The 19,483-nt window shown below is 46.4% G+C and overlaps 1 protein-coding gene across 1 annotated transcript in view; it reads left to right on the forward strand.

The window, feature by feature from the left end:
• pygmb (phosphorylase, glycogen, muscle b) overlaps nt 1-17,926 on the forward strand; it is a 56,194-nt gene extending 38,268 nt beyond the window's left edge. The window contains exons 15-20 of the mRNA XM_084329707.1: nt 849-907; nt 6,037-6,178; nt 8,153-8,360; nt 10,365-10,499; nt 14,080-14,146; nt 15,779-17,926. Of these exons, the coding sequence (XP_084185833.1) occupies nt 849-907; nt 6,037-6,178; nt 8,153-8,360; nt 10,365-10,499; nt 14,080-14,146; nt 15,779-15,928 (761 nt within the window). The 3' untranslated portion in view covers nt 15,929-17,926. The remainder of the gene's footprint in view (nt 1-848; nt 908-6,036; nt 6,179-8,152; nt 8,361-10,364; nt 10,500-14,079; nt 14,147-15,778) is intronic.
• The last annotated feature ends 1,557 nt before the right edge of the window (nt 17,927-19,483 follow it).

A 19,483-nucleotide genomic window follows, 5' to 3' on the forward strand; every position in this document is an offset into this window, starting at 1 on the left:
TCTCAATGTTGTCTGTAAAGGTTTTTTTTATCCAGAGTAACTTGGTGATCCTTTTCTGTGTTTTATTAAATAATGATTTTCAGATTTTGAGAAATGGTATTTTCATGGAGAACAGTGCAGCTGCAACAGATAGCACTTTAGTGATAATTTTCTGTAATTAAAAAAAAAATATATATATATATATTTTTTTTTATAAATCTCAAGGCCCCCCCTGTCATGCCTCTGCGCCCCCCCTGGGGGGCGCACCCCCCACTTTGAGAAACACTGGTATAGAGGGAGTTTTGGATTCTCAAGCTCTTGATAGAAGGGCTGGCAGGAATTTTACTGCATTTTGACATCAGCAAAAGCAGGGACACTGACCACTCGCCACTCGGCCACTCGGGTATGTCTTCACGGGGCAGGATCGGCCCAGGAGGCCCCTCTGATGGGCCAGACGTATGATTGGAGATGGTGAGGGCGGCCCAGTGGCATAATTTTGTCCCAGGCACAGGAGTTATACACGATGGCCCTGTGTAAAAGCTTTGCTTACATGCAAAATGTTTGTAAACATTTCTGAGTTATGATGGTTTTAAGAAAATTCCCAAAGTGTATTTACCATCCAACAGATCAAATTATTCAAGACCATGTGTACATCATCAACCTTTATTTATTCTCGAAATTACAATTGAGGTCACCCTCATTTTCAATGTAGTCGAGACTTTACAGACATTTCAATGCACACATTTCTACAATATAACAATAATAAATATGAATAACTATCTATATAGTACTCTTCACACATGAAACCACAATTTAGATCAGCAGAAATATATTTGTATTGTGGCTTTAAGGGTAATGTGTCTCAACAGGTATCAAGAAGGAGCCCAACAAGGCCTGGACCCCCAGGACTATCATGATCGGAGGGAAGGTGAGAAGGATCAGTGCGAGTCATTACATTACACAGCATTTAGAATTCACGTAGAATTTCTTAAACTCCGCCCTCTTTTCTTGATCCTCCAATCACAACTATTTCTCCCCTCAGATCAAGAAAAGAGGATGGGGTTTGAGATAGGTCAATTGGACTGGGGTCATATGATACTACTGTTCTGATTATTATAATATTATAATTCTTTTTTTTTATCCATTTTTTCTTCCTATTTTTTCTGTATTTTCCTCCCATCCCAATTTAGTCGTTATGCCAATTCCCCCCTCCCCTTCCTGTGCGCATGTGCCCCCCACTGGTCGGTCTAGGGAGCCCTGAAGTCTCACATGCTTCCTCCGATACATAGGAGACAGCCAGCAGCCTCTTTTCACCTGGCAGCGAGGACTCTCATTGGTGAAGTGTAACGCGTGGGAGGTCACACTACCTTCACCATTTCCCTCCCTCGCTGTGCAGGCGCCCTGACCGACCTGTAGGAGTCGCTGTTTACAACGACCAGATTACCACCCACTGGTTTCCCTCCTGCTGACACTGCCAATTGTGCCAGTATGACGACCGGCCAAGCCGGAGGCACCGCTGCCAGCCGGATTCGATACCAGTGTCTCTGCGGTGGTAGACAGACGCTTAGTCCGCTGTGCTACCCGGCCGCCCATATAATATTATAATTCTTAGTTTTAGTGTTAACCCACTCGGAGTACCAAATTAGTAGGTTATCACATCAGGACAAGTCACATAGTGTCTGCTAAGTTGTTTAGTTGACTTTCAAATACTTTCCTGCCGTTGTAAAAGTGGAGAAGGTGGCACTGCATCGTAATAGAAATGAATGACTAGTCAAATTAAGATTTGAGGTATCATTTTGCATAGTATTGACCATATTCACACACCCTGGGGGGGGGGGGGGGGGAATCCCAACCTGAGCATGAGTCAACAGACTGGAATGTGTTCCGCGACACAGATAACATTAATGTCTACACGGAGACAGTGCTGGACTATGTTTGTACTTTGGTGGAAGAAACAATCCCCACTACCAAAATGAGAGTTTACCCAAATCAAAAACCCTGGGTAGACAAATCCGTCCGTGAAGCTCTGAGAGAGCGCACCAAAGCATACAACGACGGCCTAGTGGCAGGCAACATGAATGACCACAAGGTGGCGCGATACAACGTAAGGAGGACAGTGTCAGAGGCCAAACGGCGCTACAGGGATAAAATTGAACTCCAGTTTGAACAAGCTGACTCTAGAGCTATGTGGCAGGGGCTCAAAACGATGACAGACTACAAAGGCGCCTCCCTCAAACTGAACAGTGACATCTCCTTAGCAAATGACCTCAATACCTTCTATGCAAGGTTTGATGCTGGTAATAACAACACCAGCTCACAAGCCACGGCAATGGGGGGGGGGGGGGGTCGGCTGCTGATGGAGGCGCAGTGTTCAGGGTAACAGAGCATGAGGTGAGGCGGACCTTTAAAAAAGTGAATATCAGGAAGGCAGCAGGTCCGGACGGCATCCCCGGCCGCGTCCTAAAAGTCTGTGCCGACCAACTGGCCCCAGTATTCACTGACATATTTAACCTGTCCTTAGAACAGGCTGTCATCCCCACCTGCCTGAAGAAGTCCACTATTATCCCTGTACCCAAAAAATCCAAGCCTGCTTGCCTCAACGACTACCGCCCTGTAGCTCTCACCTCCATAGCCATGAAGTGCTTTGAGAAGCTAGTAAAGGGCTACATCTGCTCCTCCCTCCCCATCAACATGGACCCCCTGCAATTTGCATACCGCCCCAACAGGTCCACGGAGGACGCCATAGCCCATGTGCTGCACACAGCAGCATCACACCTGGACAAGAGGCAGGGGAACTATGTGAGAATGCTATTCATCGACTACAGCTCGGCATTCAATACCATAGTCCCCTCCATACTCATAGCCAAGCTCAGGGACCTGGGCTTGAACTATGACCTCTGCCAGTGGGTCTTGGACTTCCTGACTGGCAGACCCCAGGTGGTGAGAGCAGGCAACTGCACCTCCTCATCCATCACCCTCAACATAGGGGCCCCCCAGGGCTGTGTTCTGAGTCCCCTCCTCTACTCCCTGTACACACACGACTGTGTGGCTCAGCGGAGTAGCAATACAATCATCAAATTTGCTGACGACACAGTGGTGGTGGGCCTGATCTCTGCCAACGACGAGAGGGCCTACCTGGAAGAGGTCAAGGTCCTGGCGGGATGGTGCCAGGAAAACAGCCTCTCCCTGAACGTCAGCAAAACAAAGGAGATGATTGTGGACTTCAGGAGGTCGGGGGTCAAGGACTACAGCCCCCTCAGCATCGACGGGGCACCGGTTGAGAGAGTCAACAGCTTTAAGTACCTCGGAGCCTACATATCCGAGGACTTGACATGGACCACACACATTAACAGTGTTGTGAAGAAGGCACGACAACGCCTCTACTTCCTCAGGCGCCTAAGGAAGTTCCAAGTCAGTCAGAAGATCCTTAAGAACTTCTACTCATGTACAATAGAGAGCATCTTGACCGGCAACATCACCTCCTGGTTTGGGAATAGCACTGCACAAGACCGAAGCAGACTACAAAGAGTGACACGTTCAGCCGAACGCACAATTGGAGGGGGGCTCCCCACCCTCCAGAACATTTACAACAAGCGTTGCAAGGGCAAGGCTAAGAGAATCATTAAAGACTCCAGTCACCCGAACAACTGCCTCTTTGAACTGCTGCGGTCAGGCAAGCGATACCGGAGTCTCAAGGCGAGCACAGAAAGACTCAGAAGAAGCTTCTATCCCCAGGCCATCAGGCTGCTAAACGAACAATGAACACTACACAACAACAACCACCAAACGCACATAGCACACACATCCACACGCACACACTCACTTTAAACAAACACACTGTAGCACCCACTCCACACACTTTATAGCACACACCCACTTTAAACAAACACACTGTAGCACCCACTCCCCACACTTTATATTTATTGATGAAGGATTGCACTACAACTCGTACACCTTACTGTAAATTGTACCTAAATTGTACCTCATCCCATTTCTGCTTTGCACTATATAGTACTGTACATTAGTACACTGCATAGTATTGTATATTATATGGTAACTCAGAACATTGTACATATGTCTATACCGAACACTGTGACCTCATTTTCTTCTTCTAAATTACATGCTATACTATGTTATTCGATACTATCTTGTCTAGCACAGTCTCTGGAGCGTAACAGTAAGAAGCATTTTGTAGTTCAAGTTTCAAGTTTCAAGTTTCTTTAATAGTTGTCATACAGAAGTACAGAATACTTTTATACAAAATGCTTCTTACTGTTGCGCTCCAGAGACTGTGCAAGACAAGATAAGTATGAAATAAAATAACATAGTAAAATTAGAAGTAAAAAAAATGAGGTCACAGTGTTCAGTTTGCCTATTGCTTAATGACATGTCATGAGTGCTGCTTTTGCTTCCGCGTTTTCCCTGATTGGCTGCGCCATGCCCCGCGGCAGGCGCGGCAACCGCAGAGCAGAGCGGCAGAGCGAGCGGAGCGGCAGAGCGAGCGGAGCGGCAGAGCGCGAGCGGAATTAGGTAACCGCCGCAGGAATCCGCCATGATTTTCATTCGGCACTTCAGCTCACCTGGCATAGCAGCGGTCCTGCGGTCCTGCGGCTCGTTGTTGACGAGTTCGAATCCCATGAATTTTTTTTTTAACATGATTTTTTTTTTAACGTGTATTCTTTCGCCGGTTAAGGTTAGGCATGGTTAAGGTTAAGGTTAAGGTTAGGCATTGTTTCGGAGTTGGTTAAGGTTAGAACGGTTAAGTTTAGGCGCTGTTAAGGAGCTGGTTAAGGTTAGAGTTTGTCAAAGAGAATGGCAATATTCTTTCTATGGTTAAGGTTAGGCATGGTTAAGGTTAAGGTTAAGGTTAGGCATTGTTTCGGAGTTGGTTAAGGTTAGAACGGTTAAGTTTAGGCGCTGTTAAGGAGCTGGTTAAGGTTAGAGTTTGTCTTAGAGACAGCCTATTTCCGCACTGCCGCTCTCCCGCGTTGCTGCGGTCACATGGTCAAATTGTCACATTCTTGCACTCATGACCTGTCATAAAGCAACACGCGTTCAGTTTAGACATATGTACAATGTTCGATGCAGAATAGACGTAGTTACCATACAATATACAATACTGTGCAGTGTACTAATATACAATACTATATAGTGCAAGGCAGAAATGGAGAAATGGGACGAGGTGCAATTTAGGTACAATTCACAGTAGGTGTACGAGTTGTAGTGCAAATCCTTTATCAATAAATATAAAGTGTAAGTGTGTTTGTGTGATCTAAAGTGTGGAGAGTGGGTGCTGCAGTGTGTTGTTTGTTTGAGTGAGTGTGTGCGTGTGGGTGTGTGTGCTGTGTGCATTTGATGGTTGTTGCATAGTGATTATTGTTCGTGGCAGCCTGATGGCCTGGGGAAAGTATTCTGTACTTCTGTATGACAACTATTAAAGAAACTTGAAACTTGAAACTTGAAAATGGCCTCTGTGTGAATATGGTCAGTTGCAGCCACCAGGATATGTCTTCAGTGTGTTTTGTCCCCTCGCCTCCAGGATATGTCTTCAGTGTGTTTTGTCCCCTCGCCTCCAGGATATGTCTTCAGTGTGTTTTGTCCCCTCGCCTCCAGGATATGTCTTCAGTGTGTTTTGTCCCCTCGCCTCCAGGATATGTCTTCAGTGTGTTTTGTCCCCTCGCCTCCAGGATAAGTCTTCAGTGTGTTTTGTCCCCTCGCCTCCAGGATAAGTCTTCAGTGTGTTTTGTCCCCTCGTCTCCAGGATAAGTCTTCAGTGTGTTTTGTCCCCTCGCCTCCAGGATATGTCTTCAGTGTGTTTTGTCCCCTCGCCTCCAGGATATGTCTTCAGTGTGTTTTGTCCCCTCGCCTCCAGGATAAGTCTTCAGTGTGTTTTGTCCCCTCGCCTCCAGGATATGTCTTCAGTGTGTTTTGTCCCCTCGCCTCCAGGATATGTCTTCAGTGTGTTTTGTCCCCTCGCCTCCAGGATATGTCTTCAGTGTGTTTTGTCCCCTCGCCTCCAGGATATGTCTTCAGTGTGTTTTGTCCCCTCGCCTCCAGGCCGCCCCGGGGTACCACACAGCAAAGATGATCATCAAACTGATTACTGCCATCGGAGACGTCGTCAACAACGACGCCGTGGTGGGAGACCGTCTCAAGGTCATCTTCCTGGAGAACTACAGGGTCACCCTGGCCGAGAAGAGTATGTTGTGTTTATGTTCATCATTTGGGTTAATAATAAATAAATCGATTATCCTTTTAAAGAAATTAGCTTAGAGTCTTCTCCAGAGAGAGACAAGAAGATAGATACCAGTTCCCTCTCTGTGTGTTCAGTAGAAAGCTATCTGGCTGCACGTTAGCCTAGCTTAGCACAATGAATGGAAGCGGACAGTGCCGATTAGCCTTCAGGAGAGGTGTTAGTTGGACAATGCCTAGGCTAACTGGCACTGTCCGCTTCCATTCATTGTGCTAAGCTAGGCTAACGTGCAGCCAGATATCTTTCTACTGAACGCACAGAGATGAAACTGGTATCTATCTTCTTGTCTCTCTCTGGAGAAGACGCTAAGCTAATTTCCCAAAATGTTGGCATGTTCCTTTAAACACCACCAATAAACACTATTGCTCAAATTCATCTGCAAACTAATAATTATTGGGTCTGGGTGAGAATTAGAACTACAGTGTACATTCATGCTAGTAGTAATTAAATTCAATTCAATTCAATTAGGTTTTATTGTCATTGTATAACGAGCGAGGCACATATACAACGGAATTGTCTGTGTTCAATCAGAGACAGTTCAGGGCAATCAAATAAAAAGACACACATAAATCATCATCATCAGAGTCATCATCATAAGACACCTAGATAAAAATGTAATAATGTAGGCAAAGCCTTGCTAAGACAATTATGTTTATAATTTAGTTTAAAGATTGAATACGTGTGGATATAATTATGGTCACTTGGGATCATCCATACCTACCAGTTAAAGGAGTAGTTCACCAAAATAATAATAATAAAAAAAGAAAATCTCTGGGCGGCTACGTGGTGCAGTGGGCAAGGCGCTCACCACGAATACTGGAGACTGGGCTCGAACAGGTTCGCCTCCCTGTTCGAGCCCAGCGCTCCACATTGCTTTCAGTTTAGCTGGTCGTCCGCACTAATACACATTGGCAGTAATAGGGGGAGGGAAACTGATGAGTGGGGATCGGGCGTTGTGGACAGCGACTCCTACAGGTCGGTTGGTGCGCCTGCGCAGTAGAATCAGGAAGCGACGGGGGCGGGGCCCCTCCAAAGCCCAGACCCCTGACGCTGAAAGATCGAGCCGTGCAGGTGGAAACATGCGACTGCTGTTACCTCGAGTATCGGAGGGGACTCGTGCTATGTATGACTTAGTCCAAATTGCAGCCGGCTTGTGGGAGGCATGAAACAGCGTTCAAAGACAGGGGAGGGTTGAATTGGATGATACGAAAATTGGGATGGGAGAAAAATAGAAAATGGGAGAAAAAGTGGATAAATAAAAAAATGTAATCTCTTACCCAGAGTGCTATCTTTCCATCCAGATAGGTTCGGTGTGCTTTGCCGAGTTTTGGCGATGTCTGCTGTCACTCCAAATACAATGGAGCTGATTGGCATTTTCCTGAAAATGTGTACAAAAGAAAATTTATTTGAGGAACTCAACAACAATGTCTAATTTCCAGAAATCCTGACACATTTACTCAAGATAAAAACGTCAGTAGAAAATACTTGCCAATGATTCGTCTCTATGGCATCACACCCGAACTATCTGGATGGATACACTTTATTTTGAGTGAATTGCCCCTTTAATGTGTCCTAAATTAATCATGATAAGAATCACATTGAAAATGTGTAACCAGAGCCTATGTGAACTATGTGCTAAATCTCACTATTGTTCAGTTGCTGACCTGCACCTCTCTCTCTGTATAAATATATCCTCAATGCCATAATTAACATTGCTGCCCCCCTCTCTCTCCCTCTCCCCCCTCTCTCTCCCCCTCTCCCCCCTCTCTCTCCCTCCCCCCTCTCACTCCCTCCCTCCCCCCCTCTCACTCCCTCCCTCCCCCCCCCCTCTCTCCCCCCCCCTCTCACTCCCTCCCTCCCCCCCCCTCTCTCTCCCCCCTCCCCTCCCCTCCCCTCCCCTCCCCTCCCCTCCCCTCACAGTCATCCCTGCGTCCGACCTCTCGGAGCAGATCTCCACCGCCGGCACCGAGGCCTCCGGGACCGGCAACATGAAGTTCATGCTGAACGGGGCGCTCACCATCGGCACCATGGACGGAGCCAACGTGGAGATGGCGGAGGAGGCCGGAGAGGAGAACCTCTTCATCTTCGGCATGAGGGTGAAGGACGTGGACGCCATGGACGTAAAAGGGTGAGGACAGCGAGGTGTGACCGACACTGAATGGTAGATGACAGTAATGACTTTATTTGTATAGCACTTTTCATACAGAAATTGCAGCTCAAAGTGCTTCACAGCAGTGGCTCGGGAGGTAGAGCAGTTGTCTGGTAATCCGGAGGTCCCTGGTTCGATTCCCGCTCCTCCCGGGCAACGTGTCGAAGTGTCCTTGAGCAAGACACTTAACCCCTAATTGCTCCTGATGAGCAGGTTGGCACCTTGCATGGTCGCCTCCGCCATCGGTGTGTGAATGTGTGAGTGAATGGGTCAAATGTGAGGAACAAAGGGCGGCTGTGTGGCGCAGCGGACATTGCGCTCATCACCAACGCAAGACACGCCGGTATCGAATCCGGCTGTCAGCGTTGCCTCCGGCTTGGGCCGGCCGTCATACTGACTCAATTGGCAGAGTTAGCGGGAGGGAAGTCGATGGGTGGTAGTCTGGTCGTTGTGAACAGCGACTCCTACAGGTCGGTTGGGGCGACTGCACAGCAAAAGACAGGAAAATGGCGGGGGCAGTGTGAGCCTCCTACACGTTACTCCTCGCCAATGAGAGTCCGCGCTGGCAGGTGAAAAGATGTGACTGGCTGCCTCTACATGTATCGGAGGGGACATGTGATGGGCTTCTATCCTCCCTACAACCGGCCAGTGGGGGGCACATGCAGGGCCGTGGGAAGTCCGCGGGAAGTGGGGGTGCTGAGATATTGATCGTTTTTGATAAAATCTTTATTTTATTTTATATAATTTTTAATTTTTTTTTATAAAATATATATATTATATAATTATACTTCTAGTTGTATTGTCTGCGAGACATCGCCACCACGCAACAAGTCAAAATGCTCGCTATCTGCAAACAGCTCCACTGTCTGTGTGTATACTCTGCTTTGGTCAAATCACATTTAGCGTGGGGCCTGAGAGTGCTGAGGCTGACGTTCTGCAGATGGATACTATTGAGTCAGAGCGTTCAACAGGGTCTGAAACGTGTTATGAGGGGGTGCTGAGATAAGTGATATAATAATAACGTCATAGGTTTACCACTCTGGTAAACCAACACTCTCGTTCACTAGAGACCGCGCTCTCACGCTCAGCTCTGCGGAGCGTGCGAGACAAACATGTAACATCACAGCCCAGCTTACCCCAACTGTTGCGCCCTCCCTCTGCAATTCGTTCCCCGCATACATGATCGCCGACATGCAAAAGGTCTTCGACCACCCTCCCGGCTCGGATAGTTCTGCTGGCTTGTTCACGCCAGGGAAACCGCAGATATATTCCTTTACTGCGAATTCAGCGTCCCAAAACTTCCAGGCTGAGTCTATTTTTTTTACCAACGGATTTCCAGTTCCGCGGTGACGTTTCCAGGCCGCGTCTATTCGAATCCCAACCGGTTCATGCGTCGGCTACACGCTGCTTTAATAACATTGCATTATCGAGACAGCGCCCCTATGAGGATCTGGTAATGAATTCCAAGAGTAGGGTAAATCTGCAGTGCCGCTCCGCTCTGTGACATTGAGTAGCCTCGGTTACAATGGAATAAAAGCCAAAACAACCTTGCAGTTGCAGTTACACTCCCCGCCAGCAGGGGGTGCTGCAGCCCCCGCCGCACCCCTAGTTGCCGCGTCCTTGGGCACATGCGAGCAACGATCAAGACAGGGGAGGGGAGAATTGGCACGGCTAATTTGGGATAGGAGAAAAAAATGTAAAAGGAGGAGAAAAAGTGGATAAAAAAAAGTGAGGAACAAATTGTAAAGCGCTTTGGATAAAAGCTGCTATATAAATGCACCATTTGCCATTTATATAGGTCTGTTTTTTTATGTCAGTGTTTACAAACATAAACAAACCACAAAAGAGTATGAAAATGTGTTTCCATTCCTATTACAAATGTATGGTGGTGGCAATACACATTTGTTTACATTTGAATCGGTGGAACTTGTGTATGTTGTTGAAATACCCCCATTAAACTGAACGCACACATTCTCTCCTCAGCTACGACGCCATGTCCTACTACAGTCGCATCCCGGAGCTCAAGCAGGCCATGGACCAGATCTCTGGAGGCTACTTCAGCCCCGACCAGCACGACCTGTTCAAAGACATCGTCAACATGCTGATGAAACACGACAGGTAACGGACGCTCGCTGGCGCTAATGAACAGAGACTCAGCAGCAGCAGCAGCCATCACCCCAGTCATCACACACATAATAAACCTCTCCATAAAACAGGGACACGTCCCCAAGGACTTCAAAATTGCGAGAGTAACACCCCTGCACAAAAAGGGCAGCAAATTAGACCCGGGTAACTACCGCCCTGTTTCTATCCTTACATCCATCTCGAAAGTCATGGAAAAAATAGTATACGAACAGATCGAAAAATACCTCGCGGAAAAAAATCTAATCTACGAATTCCAATCTGGCTTCAGAACATCCCACTCCACTGACACATGCCTTCTCTACTTGAACGACCACATCAAACAAGAGGTGGACGCGGGCAAATACTGCGGCATGGTCATGCTGGACCTACAAAAGGCCTTCGACACTGTCAATCACACCATTCTGATTGACAAGCTAAAAGCAATTGGTTTTGATAGTTTATCAGTGAGCTGGATACAATCCTACCTGGAGGGGAGGGAACAGATGGTGGAAGTAAACGGTACACTATCCCCCCCCCTCACAGTGAGCTGTGGTGTTCCACAAGGAAGCATACTAGGACCGCTACTATTCCTAATTTATGCAAATGACATGTCGTCAGCTTGTGACTGCAACTTGTTCCTGTTTGCGGACGACTCAGCCCTGCTGGTCTCTGACAAGAACAAGTTACAGGTTGAAAAAGCCCTCAGCTCGGAACTAGGCAAAATCTGCATATGGCTCGCCGACAACAAACTATCATTACACATGGGCAAAACAGAGTCCATTCTCTTCGGTTCAAATAACAAACTCAGCAAGACCGACGGCTTCTCGGTTACAGTGGGTGACAATATTATCACAAGGAAAGATGAAATTACCTACCTGGGTTCCATCCTAGAGGCTAATCTTTCCTGTGACAAAATGGCATCCAATGTAATAAAAAAAGTCAACCAACGAACGCGATTCTTGTACCGGATCTCCGCTCTGGTAAACAAGAATACCCTGAAGACTCTAGCAGGAGCACTCATTCAAGGGTACTACGACTATGCTTGCACCTCATGGTACCAAAGCACCTCAAAGGCACTAAAAAACAAATTACAAACATCTCAAAACAAGCTAGTCAGACTACTACTTGACCTGACTCCTAGAACCCACCTCACCCCTGCCCACTTTGACAACCTAGGATGGCTTAGAGTAGACGACAGAGTACAGCAACTTGCAATGGGCCTGGTCTACAAGATACACTACGCGACCAAGGTACCCATGTACATGTCAAAATACTTCCCAAAGGTCAGTGAATACCACGATCACAACACCAGAGGGAGCTCCACAAATCATGTAAAACCCAGATTCGGATCAAACAAGGGACTAAACACGTTTCGCAATTATGCCACATCAATGTGGAACGCCCTGCCTAAAGCTGTAAAGGAATGTGAATCACTACCCACCTTCAAAAACACTCTCAAAAAACACCTACGTGAGACTGCAATTCGAAACTGGCCCCTACAAATGTCCTAACCTAGTTGTACAGTAAATGACCAAGTAAGGCTTTGTCAATATTCCAATGTACAGTGTAAAATGTGTGTGTGTCCCCTTCCCAACCCCCCCCCCCCCCCCCCCCCCCCCCCACCTCCAATGTACAGCCCTCACCCAACCCACCCAACCCCACCCCACCCAACCAACCTCCTCCAATGTACAGTTTCTATGCCAAATGTATATACACTCCTTTTCTGGACACTTTTGTATCACAAACAGTACTGTATTTGCAAATCTGATATGTCATAAATGTATAGATGTAGCAGTACTGTCTATCTGTATGTCATGTATGTCATATATGTTATGATGAATTGAAAATGGGGGACCCTGATGTAAACAAGTCGAAAGTCTTTCTCTGGTCTGCATCCCCTTAACAATTGTATGTATTGAGCTGTACTGTACTGTACCCATTCTGCAATCTGTTAATAAACTTTTCAATCAATCAATCAATCAATCAGCATCACACAGATAGACCCCACTGCACTTCCACGGTACATGGAGCTTGTGAGGGGGGGGGGGGGGGGAGTTCATTCAAGAGCAACATTAAAATGAATGAATGTTGATTAGTGCCTTGACGTAAGTGGTTGTGGGTTGTGGCTATGGCTGTGGGGGTGCTGGAGACATGATCCAATAGACCCTTCTATACGCCTGAGTCTCCTGAACACGGAGAGACCGACCACCAAGTCGATCTCTGCCGAGCTATAGTCACTTTTCCCAGTGGCGTTGCGCAATATGTCGGGGCCCCCCCGCAGGTCAGACCATGAGGCCCCGCCCACTCCCCTAAATCAATAATAACGTGAGAAACAGGGGAACTCCCGTAGCTCACCGCATATCTCGGCGCTATTTCTGCGTCGGGGAAAACCGCGCTCGTCACGGATCTGGGGGACACGAGTTCGATTCCCGGACCCGCCGTCATTTCTCAGAATGTCTTCCCCTGCTCTACATCCCATTTTCAACCTGTTTCTGTCGGTCATGCTTGACCAGAAAAGCGATAAACGCTAAAAAAGAAAGTTTAAAAAAAAAATAACGTGAGAAACTTTAGCTTTTTTTTTTTCGCCGCATGGGAGAAAATTAGAGACGCGTATTCGGTTGCAAAAAGGTGTCCCACGGCCCCTCTATGGCCGTGAATATTTTCACGCGGATCGGAATCACGGCGCGCCCGTGGGACACTTTGCCGTTTCGGCGAGTTTATTCCACGCTTTCGGCTTTCCTTTTCTAAGCATTTTCGGGGCTACATGTGAATGAGTAAAAGTTGCGGGACGCCCAGATGTACCCACGGTAGAAAGCTCGCGTGGAGCCCATAATACAGCGTTTTTAAAATCACGCGAAATTTTCAGGGTCGCGAGCCTACCTTTTCTCCTCGTTTTCGATGATGGAAGTGATTTAGGAGAAGCTTCGGCACGCCGAGAGGTACCCGTGGATTTAATCTCGCGAGCATCGGGGCAATATTCGGCCCGTGGGAGCACTCGCGAACCATGTACTAAAAAATTAACGGATTAGATTTTCTAGTCTACAGTGGGGGCGGGGCCCCCTAAACTCCGGGGCCCCCCCGCACCACGGGGGGTGCGGGGGCCTCCGCTACGCCACTGACTTTTCCGCACCTACTCCCCAACCGGCACATGTGTAGATTGCCCAGGGAGTCTGAAGGTTGGGGAGGCGCGTTGGAACGTTCCATCAGAGGGGGGGAAGCTTGTGGTGGGATTCACAGCACAAGCTTCACCCCTCTGATGGAACGACCCAACAATCTGGGCCATCTGCACAAGCGCTGGTTGGGGAGTCGGCCCTGATCTGCCCCCTGGTGGATAGACTTTTCAAACCTCCAGGTACACGCAATAATACGCAGGTGAGTATGTGAACAATGCCGTTCACAAGGCAGTCGCTTGTCTACTCATACGCGTGGTTAAAAGCAAGGAAACCAAGACCCTAACTGACTGACTGACTCCCCGTTGTTGAAACACACACGTGTGAACGTCGCGGCCGGGCATATTCCCACAGTCATGTCTCACACGCTGTCCGTCTCTTGTCTCCGTTTGCTTGTGCTGCAGGTTCAAGGTGTTTGCTGACTATGAAGACTACATCAAATGCCAGGACAAAGTTAGCGCCCTCTACAAGGTCAGTTACACCCCGAGGAATCATTGTCTAGAATTTACTTTTCAGTCGGCCAATATGCACCGATCCAACTTTTTGGATACTGATATTGATACCTGGGCCCTCATTTATCAACGTTGCGTACGCACAGATATGTGCGTAACCTGTGCGTACGATCGTTTCTAAGCAAAGTGTGTGACTTATCAATTTGAACGTGTGCTTGACTTTGTGTGTATATCTACGCACAGCTCCGACCGTGCATACCTAGCACCCGGTGGTAGAATATTATTATTGCAGTCTGCAACGCGGAAATAAGCTCCCGTGCATTAGTTTCAACACTGGCGTGTTCAACTTCTGTATGACATGATGGAATTCAAGTTCAAGTTTGTATTGATCACATATAGGCAGGCTACACATGGCGTATATGCTCTCATATTATTGTTTATATAGGCTACCCAATACTGACATCAAAATAGATTGTATGCCTCTACAAATCATATGCAGCAGGTAGAAAATTTACGGAAAATCTGTGGCGATTTGGAATAAAATTGAGGAGAACTTTAATCCCTGGGGTATTAATCGAACGAAACGGAAAAAGGCAGTCATATTCCAGCACGGTCTTTATTAGTTAATATGGTCTTTAAGTTAATAGATATCGTATCCGATATCACCGTACGTCACGTATTTCTCCATAACACGCTTCGCTCGGCTTAGTCCATTTTTCCACATTTCATGGGGGTGTTCCATTACCGTATATGGTTAATTACGGGCGGTGCTATATGCAAATACTTAAAATCGTGCACGAGCGTGGAGCGTAGAACTTAATGGTATTTATCAATACGGAGGAGATAGGACCCGTGTACGCACGGTTGATAAATCCCAATATTTCTGTGTGTACACACATTCTAAATTCTGTGCTTAAGTACGAAAATAGAACACTTTCTAAGAATTGTTGATAAATGAGGGCCCTGGGCTTTAGGTATCGGCCGATACAGAGTACTGATCCGATCCATTACTTTTAATGAACAGTATAGTCATTTTTGGGTCATTGGACAAAAACTATTGAGATATAATAATTGTGTATCCATTAGAGAAAGTTAACGTGTCAGAAATGCAGCAAATCAAGTCACTTTCCTTTGATTTCTGGAATGTTAGATGTGTTTCTTGGTATCGGATTTTAGTATCGGGAAGTTCTCAGATACTGATCTTCTATTTTAGCCTGGTATCAGACCGATACCAGAATCGGTATCAGTGCATCCCTACAATATACTGTGTACATACTAGTATTCCATTACATCATCATCACAGACATCTTGGTGGGCAAACGACAGGTGATTGTAATCAAGCAACAGGTGATTGTAATCAAGTAACAGGTGATTGTAATCAAGCAACAGGTGATTGTAATCAAGCAACAGGTGATTGTAATCAAGTAACAGGTGATTGTAATCAAGTAACAGGTGATTGTAATCAAGTAACAGCTGATTGTAATCAAGTAATGGGTCACTGTAATCAAAACAGTGTGGACTGTGAGCTGTGCTTATGGCACTCCGCCATACTGGTAGGAAATTAATGGCAGTGAATAATACTGACGTTCTCTCCTTCCATTCGTCTATCGTGTGATGACCTACTCTCCCCCGTCTGTTTCCACGTTGACAGAACCCTAAAGAGTGGACCAAGATGGTGATTCATAACATCGCCGGCTGCGGTAAATTCTCCAGTGACCGCACCATCACCCAGTACGCCAGGGAGATCTGGGGCATGGAGCCCAGCTTGGAAAAGATCGGCGCCCCCGATGACCCCCGCTAGACCAACACTGCCCTCATTAGTTCTTCCAGAACAACCTAACGATATGTAGTTCAGTAATAACATCACCCCTATAATAACCCCATCTCCATTGTGTAACACGTGGCAGTATTTCTGTAGATGTTGAAATCATCGTGACAACCCGATGGCCAGTTACCTGTACGCATCGCTTCCAACTCATCTGGATTTGTTAAAGGGCAGGGTGATCATCGTGGACCCCTAGCCCTGCTTCCTACTCATCAAGGGTCCTTTCTCATCACAATCCAATGTTGCGCTTCATACTGGATAGTCGGCTCCTCCATGATTAGGGGGCCACTGTAAGAAGCAAACGGCTTGGCTTTGAGTACACTGTGGAGTAGGCTTCAGATTGAGGAGTGGCCCTGTTGCTTTACTTCTGAGGCAAACTCGCCCGGAGCTGCGGGTCTCCGGTATGAAGCCGTATGTGCTGAGGAAGGGCTTTAACCCTTTCACTACCACACTACCAAAAGGGTTAACCCTTTCACTGCGACAATACAGAACGTTAACCCTTTCACTGCCACACGACAAAGCGTTAACCCTTGCACAACCACACTACAGAATGTTAACCCTTTCACTACCACACTACAGACGGGTAAACCGTCTGTAGTGTGGTGGTGAAAGGGTTAACATTCTGTAGTGTGGTAGTGAAAGGGTTAACCTTCTGCAGTGTGGTAGTGAAAGGGCTACGGTTCTGCCACGTCATCAGTGAGAAGGAAATAGAATTATGAACTAGTGGGCTAATTGGGAATCAGTATTTTTTTCTATGCACCAGCAATGCATAGTTGACACTAATGGGCTTCATAACAGTGGTTGACACTCACTCTGCCACTATTCTCTGTTAGGATTCTGAATCCATCACCCTTCCGCTTTTGAGCCAACAACCACGGGGATATCGTGCATGAAGACCATAGAGGATATAGGCCTACAGTAGTTACAACGCCTCTGTAGTACTAGTACTAGTAGTACTATTATGCTAACAAAACTAGGGACGCCCTAAAAACGTGGTATTTTGTGTGTAAACCCAGCCCCTACCTTAACCTCATACCGTACATGAGATGTCAGGTTATTGGTGAATCCCCCCCCTAAACCATGTCTTCCCAGGAAGAGAAATAGGACAAAAGGAGGCCTAACGTTACCTGACATTTCAGATTATGCACATTCTCACATCAGCACTGTGACGAGACAGCCATGGCCGGCCAAGGAAGCCACACCTCTCCACATTCACACCAAATCACCTTTCAGCCTAACAGACTACGACATAGGCTGAAGTCACTGATGGCTCGAAACATGTCATTGAGTTTTTCAGACTACGTTTCATGGTGTATGTTGAATGTACGCGTTTTGTGTGTGTATTATAACTATCTTTAACGATCGGGGAAGCCGCACAATCCAGATGACTCAAGTGATTAACCTATTTTACACCCACCCTCTTTTCTTGATCCTCCAATCGCAACTGTTGCTTTCCCTCAGTCTGGGGGAAGTGACGGCTGTGATTGGAGGATGGATAAAAGAGGCCAGAGCTTGCGATATGTCAATTGATTTCTCTTGTGGATTTTCGCTGTGTTCTGTTCAGCATGACTATGCCTGTGTATTCTCTCTCACTATACTCTGTTCTGCTGTACTGTAATCCTGATGGTGAACTCTGTTAAGAGTCCGCCATTTCTGCCTATTACCTCTCTGAGTGACACCCTGCCTTACTAAGCTGTGATTAGTGATGTACATCCGGTCCAGCCCCCCCAAGTGAAGCCCAAAACATCCACTCTCTGTGAAGTAGCTTGTTTGAAGTACTGTAAAAGAAAATAAGAAAAAAATAACGTTTTCTCATATCAGTAGGTCTGAGTAAAACAATAACACTGGTGAATAACTTGCGTTCAGGGAGATGTTATCATATAAATTCTTTGTTTGGAGATTATCGTGGAAGGCGTTGTCCTTGTAGAGAGAGCACTGAAACCTGCATTTTCTTGTCAATCGCTGTCCTTCAAGTCAATAAACGGTCAAATAAAAACAAATAATGTGATCAGCTTCTTGATTTCTGAACAAGCCAGTTAAAGGTTTGCACTTGACTTTGTTATGATTGATTTATTTGTCTTGTCCTCTCATTAGTGAGGCGGTTTATCTGCCAAACAGTAACTGTGCACTTTGAGGAAGCGTTCCGTGACAGGAAAATATTCAGGTATGGAGGCATTGCAAATTTGTCCCCTGAGGGCCATGGTGGGCCTTTTTATTTAAAAAAATGTATCCGCCTGATAGCATTAAAAGAACACGCCAACATTTAGGGAAATTAGCTTACCGTCTTCTCCAGAGAGAGACAAGATAGATACCAGTTTTCTCTCTGTTCGTTCAGTAGAAAGCTATCTGGCTGCATGTTAGCCTAGCTTAGCACAATGCATGGAAGCGGACATGGCCGGTTAGCCTAGGCATTGTCCAACTAACACCTCTCCCAAAGGTTAACCGGCCATGTCCGCTTCCATTCATTGTGCTAAGCTAGGCTAACGTGCAGCCAGATAGCTTTCTACTGAACGCACAGAGAGGAAACTGGTATCTATCTTCTTGTCTCTCTCTGGAGAAGACGGTAAGCTAATTTCCCAAAATGTTGGCGTGTTCCTCTAACTGTTGTAGTCAAATATCAGTTACCAGATCATCTTCAATCAGTGTCACAGATTTGTCCCATTTCATTGAACTTTACACAGTGGTGGAAAGTAACTAAGTATTTTTTACTGAAGTATTGTACTTAAGTACAATTTTCAAGCTACTTTATGTGAGTATTTTCATTTTAGGGAACTTTATACTTTTACTCCACTACATTTCAAGGAAATATTGTACTTTTTACTCCACTACATTAATCTGAACCCATCAGTTACTAGTTACTTTGAAGAAAAGTATTTTGCATAGAAAAACATAATATATACAAAATAAAAAAATGTATAAAGATTATATACTTTATTATATACTTTCACAGTTGAAGCCTGTCAACTTCAAGAGGACGTAATCAGAGCAGCATAACTGGACCACATACCACTTTAACCTATAGAGGTAAATGGATACACAAACGTCATGTAGAACTGTACTGTGTACATTCAGTAGCAAATACTTCTCTACTTTGACTTAAGTAGAATTTGAATGGAGTACTTTTAGTTTACTTTTACCAGAGTACTCATTTGTTGAGTGTTTCTGTCACTGCAGTCACCAAGTGGGCTGTGGGCTCCTCCATCACAGATGCGCTTCTGTTGAATTAGGCCCACGACACCTTGAGAAGAATCAACAGTTCCAGTGTCTTGGAAACAACCTCCTCTACAGCCACTCTGAGCAGACCAACACCACCCTCCTCTACACCCACTCTGAGCAGACCAACACCACCCTCCTCTACACCCACTCTGAGCAGACCAACACCACCCTCCTCTACACCCACTCTGAGCAGACCACCACCACCCTCCTCTACACCCACTCTGAGCAGACCAACACCACCCTCCTCTACAGCCACTCTGAGCAGACCAACACCATCCTCCTCTACACCCACTCTGAGCAGACCACCACCACCCT

The sequence above is a fragment of the Notolepis coatsorum genome, assembly GCF_963971535.1.
Source record: "Notolepis coatsorum genome assembly, chromosome: 1".
NCBI classification, from domain to species: Eukaryota; Metazoa; Chordata; class Actinopteri; order Aulopiformes; family Paralepididae; genus Notolepis; species Notolepis coatsorum.